Here is a 14,483-nt window from a genome sequence, read left to right on the forward strand (position 1 = left end):
CATTCCGTGGTACACACACAGCTGGGCATAGGAGCATAGCGCCCCTCAAAAAGACAAAAAACTAAAACCTCTTAACATAAAATTACTTCAGAATTGTACTGAAGTACAGTACTTTAGTAAATGTACTTAGTAGTTACTTTGCAACACTTAATTTTAACAAGCCCTTGCTTCTTTGCTTGTTACTATGGTGACTTGGTTCTCAGGTTACAGTCATCTCCGGTGCCACCTGTAACCGAGACCTAGCGAGTTGAAGCCCATTGTGTTAAACCACCACCACCTCTCCTATGTACTTTGATATCGTTGCCTGGAAACCTATGTCCAAAATGCGAACTTTTCAGGAAATGGACAAAATAAGCTGGGTCCCAATTGATTGAATGTATTATTTAGTAATAATAACTTTTTTCAGGGCTTTACATTAAGGCTTGTCCTGTTGTCCGGCACAAGTAATACATCTTTGCATTCAAGTTTTACTCGTCCATTGAACAAGTGACTCTTGGTTTCTTGACGCTCCTAGCAGCCAACAATATTGTCTGGCTTTCCTAATAATCACGTTTCCAATATTGTTGTCCGCCATTCCATTTCAGGAAAACCGAACCTTGTGTTATTCTGTATTAGTGTATTCCTTTACTTTCCAAGGGGAAAACTACCCTACGTCACTTGTTTATTTGAAACGGCTACTGACCAGCAGGTTAGTCTGCACGGATAGGATTAATCTATGGCTGTGTATTTGGAATACATGAAATGTAAGATCACAAACATTGTATGTCTGTACATGTATTCACCAAAACCAACTTACAGTTAGTGCTTCAGACAAGTGACTTATGTACTTGTACTTGTCCGAAGGACAAGTGCCTCAAAACGTTAATGTCAAGCCCTGCTTTATTTGTATAATAAACTTTAATGTATAGCACCTTTCATGACATGAAATGCAGCTCAAGGTGCTTTACAGAGCAATAAAGAAAAGCATAAAACTTTAAAATAGTAGCAAAAAAGGCAGTGAATCAGGAAAAACAGTGACGAATAACAGAATTACAAATCAACTAAAAGCACTTGCACTTTATAGTTTTTTCAAATGTAGAAAGAATTGCCAATCTTACAATGTGTTGCATCGTGTGTACTGTAGGATGATGAAGCAGAGCATTAATTTACAGGGGGAAAAACAGAAGTTTAAATCTGGAGATACAAGGTTTCTGCCCAACATCAACAATATCCAGTGTGTGCTATCTTTTTTCCTGTGTGTTAAAGCATGTGCAGCAGCTGTATCTGGTTTGACGTAATGTAACCTCCTTCTGATCAGTGTTTGGATCTAATGTACTGCGCCTTTTGTGCAATCCAAATAAAATAATTGAAATGTGTGTCCTGCCTAGGTTACGAGGGCGTTCCCGAGTTCTTCAACGACCTACTGAACCACATCATCGGTGTACTTCAGACCCACAGCCCCGACCCTCCCACCAGTGACCAGCCTAAAGGCCTGGTGGTGGCCCCCAGCACCACGGTACCCAGCTCCAGCCCCCCTCCCCAGAGCTGCTGCAGCAGCGTTCTGGGGAAGGAAGCCGGCAGCAGCCCCTGGATCGTGGAGGGCGATGGGGGGCTAAAGGCTCCCCGCCAGAGACTGGGCTGCAACTCGGCCATGTCCCCAAACTTCCAGCAACACTGTGTCTCCACGATAGCTACAAAGGCTTCGTCGCAGTGACCGACACCCGCCCTGTACCTACCCCCGAACAAAAGCGGTTAAAATGGTGACGATGTTAATGAATAATCATAATAATTATGATATTAATGATAATAATATATCTGTAATCAAAAAAGCAAACCTTTTTCCTTTGTAGATATTGACGATGATGGTGACTGGGTGTTGGCTTCTTCTCTTTTTTGCCTTTTTTGTATTTTTCGTTCTGTCTAATAAGACTTACAGTACTGTAATGTGAACTCTTGGGAACTTTGCCTAATTGCTGATTTTATTTTGTATTTTTTCTCTCCGTGTGAATTCTCTGTAATGTAAGGGTCCACATTTGGTAGTTGAGGGAGAATGGCCATGTCAGTTCCTGATGATAGATGTGCCATTAGTTGTGCAATTCATCCTTCATACCACGTGCGCGCGCACACACGGGCATAATCACAATGCAATGGACCGCGCCAGTGATGTGTGTCTTTAGTCTGATCAATACCACTCACTCCTTTTTATACAACAAGCTAAGAGGGAGGAGACGTGAAGAAGAGACCGATTGTCTGAACACTTGAATACTCCTCAACTGGTCTGAAGCCACTCTTGACACCATGCATGCCGTGGTCCACTGGCTTGGATAGGGAGGCTGGGATTCTATACATGAATCTCAAGCCCGTTATCTGTGGGTTGAGTTCGTTCCAACAGAATACAAATCGGTTTACTTGTCCTGTGTGCCATGATCCAAGTGACTTTTTAAGTAAGGCTGTTTAATTAATGACGACCACCCAATATGGCTGATATGAACATTTGTCAACTGTGAAAAGATGACATCACTATGATCACGTGACCAAGTTGATATTTGAGTTTCTTTTAACCTTTTCTTTTTTTTTTTGCCTTTTTGGGAGTGTGTGTCACGTGCTGCAGGTGTTTTTAGCACTCGTACAAACAAACCCGTTTCCTCGATTAGATCAGAGTTTGAGGAGTTCCACTGCAGAGACAAGAATCACATTCCGTTTTGTGTACATGGGAGTTTATCAAATGAATTCCATGATCTCAGAATTCCACTGCTTATTGAGTTATGCCTCAGATGACTTCACTGGTTCTTATGTCTCACCGATTCAAAACACTTGGGCATTTAAAAATTAATGAAGTGAAAATGACCTGATGAAACAGTGGTCAGTATTTTGTAACTTTCTCAACATGGAGGACAGCTTTTTTTTTCTCTCCACATATGTCCAAAAATGTAATTCTAGGCCTTAATGTCGTGTTAGAAAATGTAATTATTCCACTAAAATTAATGAACTATATAGGGGTATATTCAAGTAAATGATTATGAACCCTATTTTTTTATTTATTTTTAATTCATTTAATTTCTTGATTTTGTTCAGGCTTATTGACACTTGTCAAATCTAATTACCCACACTTTCCCACCAGTTATTAAGCAGGCCATAGTCCTCTCAGTGCATTCACCTCTAGCTTAATTATCTTGTCCTTATTCTGTTCAAGCTGCTGTATTCATGTCTATTACCATGTCACATGTGTAAATGATTGAGTGGGGGAGAGTAATCCCAAATCTTGCTCCCAATGTTCACTGTGAGATCTTTTTTTACTCCTATTTTGTTAATATCTTTGTCCTGACATCTACTAAGAGCAACTTTATTTTATTGAGATTTTATGGGGGGAGGGGGGGGGGGGGGGGGGGAGAATGTTTTTATATATAAAAGAAAGCAAGTGATGTTTTGAACAAACGGTGGATATTTATGGGAGGAATAGTGAAATGCTGGGTCCAGTCTGATGACTTCCTGAGTTGGGAACAATGAGCTCATATTATGGTTGATACTGCTGTCCCTCTAGTATCTAGTGGGAACAGAATGCCAACCTGCCAGAGAAAGCCTCAATGTTGGGTTAACTGAGTTCATGCTCTCGTAGGTAACCTAACACTGAGTGATTTGCTGTGAACTCTGTTAAACAGATTCATCTGACCCTGCTGCTGCTGATTCTCTCCCAAAGAGGACATTCAAGCTGTTTTTTTTTCTTCTTGCTATCAGCGTTAAGTGTCAGCTGGGAAGCTGAATTGACTAATCATATCCACTTGCCTTGTGATGGTGAATAATAGTGTTGCAGCCATTTCACCCGCATTAATCTGGGTCGGCAGTTGGGTTTTTTTGCACATCAAGTGCTGTGATTTTTTTTGTAATATATATTTTTTTGTCTAAACAAATTAAATGAGCATTCCTCATTTGGTACAAAAGCATATATAATGCTTACAATGTTAACTAGGACAATTTAATTTCCCATAACATGACAAGTGCTTGCACTGCAAAATGAGTGTTAACTTCTGAGTGTTCAATCTTGAATTAAATTAACACTCGACTCACTTGACTAAACTACAACTCCCTTGAAGCAGCAGGGTTGGAAGAGCCTTTCAAATCCCTCTCCTCACCTAGGAAAAGGGACCAAGACGAGGGTACAGTATGTCCCTGTATAATATCAAAAGACTGATATCTAGTGTGTACATCACTATACTGTATGTCCTATGTTGTCTTCTTCATTGTGCTTAAATGGGAAATAAATGGTTAATCCTACCTTTGGTCATTTCTGCAACCCAGATGTCATTGTGCTCTCTGCTTCTACCTGAATGTTTACTGGGATATGTTATAGAACACGTCATGTGTATGTATATAATATATGCATAGGCCTACATCCGTAAGGTGTGTTGTTTTGTATCGGTTCTGTAAGGAAAAATTATAAATCCACAATGTGTGACTTTTTTTTTTTATTACATGGACAAACGAAAGGGGCAAAATAAACAATAATAAATCTGACTATTAATTCAGCTCTGTTTCCCTTGTATCTATTGTAAACAAGTGATGCTCTTTCCAAGTTTCCAGACTACTGAATACAGGAACCTGTAATGATTTTGAGGCATTTTCCTACATCTAAATTCTGAAGAGAAGGAAATCCAAAATAAGTAACAGCAATATGCTGTACAAATACTACAACCCATTTTGGGCGGGAACCCGCCCAAATTTGGTGTTAGCATTGTGTTATGCTTTAGCTATTGAAAAATAGCAGATCTACAAGCTCATAAGCGCGCGCTACGAGCTTGTAGGTCTGCTATTTTTGAAAAATCAAAGAACGACTGACATAAGACATTTTTAGAATCTGATCTCAGGTCAAAATGGGTTAAAACCAACAATCCACTCACCTGCTGTCACTCCCTCTCTAGCCCTAATCACACCTGCCCTCACCCACTTCTCAATCAGTGGCCTGCTATATACTGCCTGAGTTATTTGTTTGACAGCAGCAGAAACCCTCTGTCCTGGAGTCTCAGAATCAAGCCATTGTGTGGATGAAGTGAGGCAAAGCAACATGCAAAGTGAGTTTAACATTGTTTGATGTTGTTTAATGCAATCAGTTAGGACTTTTCTGTTTATTGTCAATTAAACTGTCAATTTCCATTTCCACCATTTCCGCAATTACCATTTCCGCAATTCCCGCAATTGCAATTTCTGCAATTTCCATTTCCGCAATTTCTTCAATTTCCATTTCCGCAATTACCATTTCCGCAATTTCCATTTCCACCATTTCCGCAATTTCCGCAATTTCCATTTCCGCAATTTCCAACTATTAATGGCAGCTGGGTTTCATCATTCAAATCAAATAGAATTCTGTCCGTTTAGCTATAAAATGATGTCAGGGAATAGGGATACACAGTATATGTCTTTCATTTGCATTGCATCTATCGTATATAATCTCTAATCTGTATATTCGTACATCTCTAAATGTTCTGCTGAATTGAAAATGGTGGACCTTGTTAAACGAGTGTAATGCTTAATCATGGTGTCGTTTTTGTATCGAGTTGTGCTTTCTTTTGAATTTATTAACGATTCAATGGCATTGAATATTTAAAGTTCTGAATAACAGTTGGTGCTTTAGTCAGAGTATCGTTGGCCTTCTTTATGAATACTCTGTATTGAAGCCATAAAGATGCACTAAATCCTTTAATGATTTCCTTCTACAAAACAATAAATGAATACTTGTGAATATCAAGTGCTAAGAGAAGACAGCAGAACAAATTGCAGCAATTTTCAATGCAGGCTGCAGATGTTTATTGCCTCATCTTTTATGCATCTCACATTTCATAGAGACAGACAGAAACTCACAGTAGAAAAATAACTGAAGACAACTTTTCTACATTGACCAACAACTGTACAAAATAAGTACATAATAAAATATATCTTTTCATTATTTTAGTCTTCTGTACATGTAAAAAAAGAGACACTATTTACAAGGACACTGGATGAAAAAAACAATTATGATTCCTATAATGCTACTTTCGGTTCTCTGCCAGGCAACTAGAAAGTGTTAGTGGGGTTGTTGGAGGTGATGCGTTGCTGAACTGGTCAACAGCCCCAAAATGGTGGAGAGACAGTGCAGTTTCTCCTTCACATGCTCTGGAAACTTCTCATTGTCCTTATAGCTGTAGGGAGACAGGTACATCTGTTAGCATTTGGCAAATCATAGAAAAGAATACCAGCACTCACGTTATATCCAATAGGATATATATATTTTTTTCCCCCAGCAGCAAACGACAAACTGACGTTTTGGCCCGGAGGCCTTCCTCAGCGTGAATCTGATAAAGGGGACCTGGGTGCCACGCACAAAACTGCTCGAGTGCACCATCTCACTCAAATTATTCATAATATTACATAAATACACGTGCCAACTCATTTCCCCACAGGCGGAATCGATTAAAACAAGAACACATAAAAACAATACATGATACACGATTAACGATTGTAATTAACATTACAAGTTTATTTTTTTAAGACACCTTGTTAGCCCTATCACCAGAAAGTAACTAACCCTGTGCAGAATGCAGATCTCTAAGACCCCTATATAAAGAGTTTTTAATAAAAGATAAAGATCTGACGTGAGTGTTGCTGTACTGTACTTGTGCTGTACATACTGTACTGTACTAGCCCTACTCCCTGGCCTGTCTCTGTGTGTGTGTGTTAGGCTGTGAAACAGTGACACTTGGTGGTGAACAAACGCTATAACGCAGTCTGCTCTCAGTAATGAGTCTCTCACACTTTTGGCATGTTTCTGTGCAAAAATGGGAGGCTTCTTAAACACATGGCCCACACTAGGATCACTAGACATTTGCATTTGGCAAATAACGGCAATAACAGAGAGAGGGAGAACCCCAGTGAAGGTGCTATGTATATAGTCTACACACACTATGGTTGTTTTACTCAGATTATATCTTCACTATATATGTTGGAGTGGTGGGATTTGCGTAATTTCATTGCAAATACATATATGGGCATGTGACAAAGTATTTTAATCTTTGAAGCAAAGCCAGAGGACTGCTGTCTTTGTTACCTGGTGGTATGTCCTTCTGGGGACGTGTAGATGATGCAGGACACCCCAGACTGCACCACCAGCTGAGAACCATCATTGAATTGCACCCACACCTCTCCACTGGTCAACTGTATGAACAAAACAGAAGTACATTTTACATTAAAACTTTGATGACAAAAATAATATGGGTGATCATAATGGGTTTGAGGGTATTCTGGGCATCATTTACCTGCGAGGCCCAACCAATGTTGGGCACAAACACTGATTTGACCACTTTGCCCGCACTGGACACCAAGTCTTGCTTCACTGCAGAGCATTTCTTATTAAGGCTGACTGAGGTCATGTCAGACCCATCATAGGAGATCATCTGGTGATTCAAGATAAAATATATATTATGTACAGAAACAGTGCATATCATTAAATATGCGTATGCATGCTTCCTGCAGTGTTATGATTATGAGACACTCACCGACGGAGTGATAGAAGGAGGCTTTGGCGGTGAGACAACCTCAGCAGGTGGCGGTTGGGATGGCGACGATGACCGGCAAGGGGAGTCAGCATTGGCAGGACGCCTACAATCACATGACTAAGATGAGCCACACATCAAGGATTAACTGGAGAAACGGTCATGAAATCAATTGATTCTCCTCCTCACCTGCCAATAGTGATGGGGAAAAATGGAGTGTTTCTGGCACTCCGCTGCTCTTCTGCGCTGATAGCCACCTCCAGAGACAGACACATGCCATGTGCCTCGTCTGACAGCTCCACGTATAACCTGCTGTCTGGACTCAGGCAGCTCAACCCTGCCTCGCCCTTTACTGTGCACGACTTCCCACTCTTCTCAACCACTCGGATCAGCTCCGACGTCTTGTGTATCTTTGCTCCTATTGCAGAGAGCAACCATGATGGTCATTTAATGTTTGTGGAATAGTGTGCAAGAAAAAAATTATGTCCCACTGTTAACATATTGTCATGTACAATTCTGACCAGGCAATCCATTTCCCCTCCCCTCAATCCATTTTTCCTCAAATTTGTTATTGTATCTTTCAACAATGTAAAGGAATAAGTAAAATAAACAAGTAAATCATGAAGGTAGTGGTACGCTATTGTGTACATTTATTTCCCTGTGTGAAAATACTGACATACATCAAATATGGGTTTATCTAGTCCGTAGAAATTGTGCCAGAACTTTAAAGTCACAGCATCCTCCTTCTGCTTGTGACTCACCATCATAAAAGCAAACTTCCAGGTCTGCATCAGGAGAGTTCTCCATCAGCATGCATTTGGCGTACTTGGTGTAAAGGGTCACTTTGGGAGTCTTGGATTTCACAAGCTGCACAAACTTGGAGGCATACTGGTACTTCTTCCAATACTTTTCTAGAGGAAACAAACCGAAGACAAAAATATAAACTATTATGATTAATGTTGTAATCTTCCATCAACAGATATACTGTCTGGTGTGATGCATCAGTATAGGCATCTTCAACAGTCTATTGCTGCTATGATATATTATGTTTACACAATTACTTTCATTGTCGTTCACACCACTAGCTAATTTAAAACAATAAATAAATCTGAAAAGATAATTATTAATAATTATTATTATGCTAGCCAGTAGGCTAAGTAATATCTGTTTCTCACAGTTACAAACAGAAGTTCACAAAGTTTGGTAATTGAATGAACAGAATTATTGTTTACAGAATGAAACCATCTGTACCTGGCAGGTCCTCATAGCTGCAAATGAAGATCTCTTCAGGGGGAGCAGGAGGCCTGTCCAGCACAGGAAACCCCTTTCCATCATTAGGATGGTATATTGTCACCTACAAGATAAATAAAAAGGGTCTTGTTGATTAAAAATCTGCAATAATGTATATGATGCTATCCCACAAATGTGTGGCTGTTGCTGAAACTCACCATTGAACCATCGCAGGAAATTCGAAGGACTTCTTTCACCCTCTCTTGACTGCCCGGTCCCCTTAACAGCTCCATGCACACTTCACCTGTATCAACAATGCTCACCTGAAGACAATCACCAGAACGTTAAACAAAACGGAATTGATAAAATTGAGAACTGAATTTGTATTTTTTTTATATCCTTTTTTTTTTTACGCAATGGCAGAAATAACAAATATAGCCGATCTACAAGCTCACAACACATGCAAGCATTTTGAGCTTATAGATCAGCTATTTTCACACAACACGGTTGTACAAAGAAATATATAAAATAGGGCTTAAGCCATAAGTGGATTTAGTCGATTATTTAAAAATATATTTAGAATGTTTTTGTGTCGATTCATTGTTCAGCTAAAACAAACATGGTTCTCGATTATTCTGAAAAGTCATCGATAGAAAATACAAAAACAGTCGACAGTTGCAGCCCTCGATCTTACCACAGCATTTTTGGTCTTCTGTCTGATAGGTTTCAGTCTGGAGGCACACAACGGTGGGATCACATCTCGAAGAGATTTCTTCTCCTTCTTCTGGAACTCTGCTACAGGTATACTATTCTCCCTGTAGGAGTCAGGGTTATGCGGCTGGGGGAAATGGTGCTGGTTGTGGTGAGGATTGGCCCCCTGGCCTGGCGGCTTGTCCGTCCAGGAGTTGTGCACACCAAGAGGCTCCCTGCCACTGTGGAGACTCCCGCTGTTGCTATGAAAACTCCCACTGCTGCTGTGAGCACTGTGGTCTGTGGGCCTCGAGCCAGAACCTGAGGAAGAGGTGGAAATGTTGGTTCTGATTCTGAACTCTAGCAAAAAAGGAAATCTGCATGACAGAAAATGCAGCAGGGGTGCAAGAGGAGAAAAAGAATAATCACAGTATATCAAAGTAAAAGCTCAATGCAGCACTTTGAATTTAATCTAAATTATGCTATAATACAAGGCGTTTTCTTTGCATAGAGGTGTTGAATGATGCTTTAATTTCTCTAATACTGAATAAATAGCTAAAGATTAAAAAAACAGACTTTACCTTCTTTACTGAACCAGTTTGAAGCACCATTCGAGTCTTGGAACTGAATGCAGGGCGGATGTAAAGGCTGTGTGGAACAACCAGAACTGAAAATACAAGAAAATGAAAGGTTACTACATCTGAAAACTAAAGTCATCTTTGGGAAATGTTTACAAAAAGGACAGCATCTCACTTAGCGGGCTGTTTGCTGGGGGGTGATGGGAGCCTATCGTGCTCAGAAAAAGGGTGTGGATTGGAAGTCATGGAGAAGGCCTGCCTTTCGGTGCTGAAGAGAGTCTCCTCTGAGCGATACCTTCCCAGGTGGGTGTAACCCATCCCCTGTCCTGCTTCCTTAGAGCTGGAGCGGTCTGAGGAGTGAGCCCTCCTGAGGTAGCGAGAGTGGGGCTGTCCGCTCTCTCCGATGTGTTGCGTCCTGCCCTCTCGAGGAGCTCTGTTTGTGTGCTGCTGCCAGTGATCTCCGTCCTCAAAACAGGCACTGCTCGGCTGGCGAGGCGCAGCCGGAAGGGGCATCATGCGGTTGGGGAGGGTGATTCCTATCATGTTCTTTGTTCTCCTTTGCAGCCGATTGCTGCTGCTGCCTGAGGTAGAGGAGGTGCAGCCTGTGGAGATGGTGGCGATGCCACTGTCCATGGAGCCTGTATCCTCCAGTCTAAGCTCCTTAGTCCTGGCCAGCAGGCTATGAGTCATGAAGGGGTGGTCTAGCAGTGCAGACAGACTGGGCCGATGGGAAGGGATCTTCTGTAGGAGCTGGTAGATGAGATCCTGAGCTTCTACAGACACGTGTCTGGGCATATCGTACTCCCCAAGAACCACTTTGTTAAGTGTGTTTTTGACCGTGTCCCTCTCAAAAGGAGGCCGACCCATCAGGAAAGCATAGAACATGCAGCCCAGGGACCAGACGTCACATTCCAGACCGTGGGCGCTGCGGGTAGCCACCTCTGGGGAGATGTAGTTGGGTGTTCCGCACATGGTGAAGTGTTTTTCAGTCGGAAGCTTGAGCTGAGTGGCCAAACCAAAGTCAGCGATCTTAAGGTTCATGTTGCTTGTCAGGAGAAGGTTCGATAGAGTCAGATCCCGGTGCATAATGCCATGAGTATGCAAGTACAGCATACCTTTCACTATCTGCTGCATGAAATGCCTTGCTGTGGAACAAAAACACAACAAATCTTAAAGGACTGTACATGCAGCAGGCTACACCAGGGAACAAACAAGTTATTGTAACATTAAATTGTTATTATTAGTTATAATTGTTATTGTTTAGTCAATATATGTATACACAGTTTATATTATATTGCGTTTATATTGTATAGTATATATAGTTGTGATACAGTATTTTCAATTTGATGCTTTATTTGTTGTGTTCCGTATGGTAAGGACTCACATTAGGAGGATCGCCACCTGGCAAAGTGTCAATCACCTTTAGTTTTTTGGTGGCCACTCCTGTACATTACTAAGGACCTTCTAGCTATAAGGCGACAGCGCTACCAACTGCGCCACCGTGCCCCTTTCATATTTTGTTTATGTGCAATAAGAATAGTTGACATACAGTCAAGTCAACTAGTAACTAAAAGTTAATGTCAAATTCCACGGCTGACTGACCTTCATCCTCAGAAAAAGGCCTCTTCATGTCTTTCAGGTACTTGCTCATCTCTCCATTATGGCACATCTCCAACACCAAATATACATAATTACTATCTTCAAAGTAGTTGTAAAGCTTCAGGGAGAGAAAAGACCACATGTTACAATACATATTAATGATGATAATGTTATCAAAAGCAGATGAAGGAAGAAAAAAACCCAGTATATATATATATATATATAACAGCATATTTACAAGACACATAACTTAAGACAAGGCCGCAGGCAATGGCCCTGTAATATGTGATTACAGTGTACACAGTGATACACAGACAAAGAGGAAAAGGTAAACGCGAAGTACTTGTTGACCTGGGCAAAATTACTATGCAAGTTGTCAAACCAAGTACTACTCCTGTTTGACCACGTTCTGGCTGCCATCCATGGCTGACAGCGTGTCAGATATCCGCTTTGTGTTCTGTTCTGCACCAATATCATCATTTTTATTGAAATATCATAAATTGGGGCAAAAAATTATTTTGGTCGAGTTTCCCTCGCTCTATGCAACAAGGCATAAATTAGGCATATGTGCTCCTCACAGCATCTGGTGCTGTTGAATGGGAGTAGCCCACTGACATGATATATATAATACTGTTATTGGTGCCAGAGTGGGACATTTGTGCTTTACAACCTGATGGTGCTGATTAATTGAAGAGACCAGCTTGATTAGTTTCTTATTTATATTCATTATTATTTTTACAGGGAAAAAAACCTTTGAGGAACTGTTTTGTCATTTATAACTTAGTTTATAAGAAATCCTGTTAAGTGGGAGCTAAATAATTATAATGTTGCATTATAATGTTGATCCCTACATTTCACAGGTAAATAAATAACTAAATGTAGCTTTACAGGGAAGAAAATAATCTTAATGGTAATCTTAAAGGCGCAGAACGTCAACAACAGAATGAATAAAATAGTTAATTATTATTAATTCAATATTAATGATGTCCAAACAACTTTACCTCCAGTATTGATGGGTGTTTCAATCGACACTGTATTTCCACTTCGTTAGTCACACGCTGGACCATGCCAGATTTCTGCATAGCTTTTTTGTCAATCTGCAATAAGTACAAAAGAGGTAATTATACACCTGACCTGCCTCTATGTACAGGCTGTGTGACATCACATGGTGTCTGATTTAGCTCTGTGGTTGATAGTCAGTCTGTTACCCTTACCCACAAAGACAATGTGAATTTCTCAAGTAGTCTAATCTTTGGGGAGTCAGTCCCACAAGACCCCCATGGGAGGGAGCTGTGGTCTATCTAATAATGCCAACAACATTCTGAGCACCAGTTGCACTCCAGCTCTTGATGGTTATAGCAATTGAACAAATTACAGACTTACTAAAATTTCTGAAATTAATCTTAATGAATCTTTGTAGATATTAAGGCAAGCATCAAGTCTCTGTTTTTAGTTAGTACAGGAATTGACGATAAAATATTTGTATAAGGTATTCTTACCGTTTTGATTGCAACTTCCAAACCAGTGTTCACTGATTTTGCCCGGTAAACACAAGCAAAGGATCCCTTACCAAGCAAGTTAAGGACCTTAAAATCCTAAGAGAATAAAAGAAAAAAAAACATTAACATTTATGAAGTCCAAAATACATTTATATAGACAAACAATTGTTATTATGGGAAACAGACAACTTCTACATTTCAGCATTGCTTCCTTTGATCCATTGCAAATAAGCAGAGGACTGTAAAGAACTATACCTCAATCCTCAGAGCATCTGCATGAGATAGAATGTTGTCCCCATCATTACTAACTGTGTTTTTAGTCCCGATGTTATTATGAAGGAAATATTGAATAACTTCATCAATTAAAGTCCCTGCTGTCTGCGACATGTTGATGGTGGCAGGACCAGACACCTTCTAAAGTTAACGTTTCAACAGAGGTGGGCTCGTGAACCTTTCAAAAAGTACACATAAGGGACTATAAAAAATAACACTCCCACAATAACGTTAACTGCCAAACAAGCCATCTCCACCTGACGCTGTCATCTGGCCAACCACAAACCTCTCATTATCCCGGTTCCATTCCCGCTGATGAGGACAACAGACAGACCGTTTCTAAGCAGCTAGAAGTGAGTGATGCCAGTCTCCAGAGGGCGGGTCTGTCTGGGGGGCTTGCAGCCAGGCAAAACAATCCTCGCGCAGGGCGATTCAATAATTACTAACACTATGGGTTTACTAACTCTATGGTTTACCTTACTGCGTAGTTAAAATGTCAAGTTTATAAGCCATTGTGTATTTGTGTCAGCAATCTGCCAATGCAGACCCTTACGAGTGCATTTGGTTCCATTTCACACTCTGGGGGGTAACAAATGCATCATAAATTAGGATTCCAAGATTACCTGCAATTGGTGGATGATAATTAATAATACATCATAGAAAAGGAAAATAACTAAAAATGAAAAGCCCCTAAAACGTTTAACCATTTTTATTTTTTTTAGCACTGTTGTAGTTGTAGTATAACGGCTGCTATTCGCATGCTAACTGATTAGCATTAGGGTTTAACACCCACCTCGATTTTATCGCCGATTGAAGCGCTCATCTTGTCCGATGTTGGTCGAACCAACGGGTCCGCTTCTGTAAATGTATATCATCCAACCGCATGTGCATAGATCTTCGTTGTAGAAACCCTCAATTAATCAATAAATCATATTCTTTTATTCCCCTCCAAAACTTTGGAAGTACTTCCATTTTGAAAATATCCGCCCGTTACACTTTTGCCAACGTCACAGCCTACGTCATATCACAACAAATGTGATGTGCCACGCCCACCTATGTTACCAACGTTTACAGCCGAGTGGAATAGTAAGAGTGGCGACACGCTTTGATCTCGC

General features: G+C 40.6%; 2 protein-coding genes across 3 annotated transcripts in view; one reads left to right on the forward strand and one right to left on the reverse strand.

The window, feature by feature from the left end:
- LOC308328958 (inositol-tetrakisphosphate 1-kinase-like) overlaps positions 1-4,502 on the forward strand; it is a 42,513-nt gene extending 38,011 nt beyond the window's left edge. For both annotated transcript variants that reach the window (XM_080783096.1, XM_080783097.1), the window contains one exon: positions 1,368-4,502. In XM_080783096.1, coding sequence (XP_080639222.1) covers positions 1,368-1,693 — 326 coding nt within the window. In that variant the 3' untranslated portion in view covers positions 1,694-4,502. The remainder of the gene's footprint in view (positions 1-1,367) is intronic.
- A 1,286-nt stretch (positions 4,503-5,788) lies between these two features.
- On the reverse strand, positions 5,789-14,345 carry plk4 (polo-like kinase 4). Its single transcript, XM_080783112.1, has 15 exons — positions 14,162-14,345; positions 13,096-13,191; positions 12,598-12,693; positions 11,600-11,714; positions 10,173-11,142; positions 10,001-10,086; positions 9,424-9,740; positions 8,948-9,052; positions 8,751-8,853; positions 8,261-8,410; positions 7,689-7,917; positions 7,503-7,605; positions 7,263-7,400; positions 7,055-7,161; positions 5,789-6,149 (listed from the first exon to the last, which is right to left on the reverse strand). The coding sequence occupies exons 1-15, from the start codon at positions 14,189-14,191 to the stop codon at positions 6,035-6,037; spliced, it is 2,760 nt and encodes a 919-aa protein (XP_080639238.1). The 5' UTR covers positions 14,192-14,345; the 3' UTR covers positions 5,789-6,034.
- Positions 14,346-14,483: the final 138 nt, after the last annotated feature.

This window comes from Protomyctophum bolini (assembly GCF_963924005.1).
Source record: "Protomyctophum bolini genome assembly, chromosome: 15".
Taxonomy (NCBI): Eukaryota; Metazoa; Chordata; class Actinopteri; order Myctophiformes; family Myctophidae; genus Protomyctophum; species Protomyctophum bolini.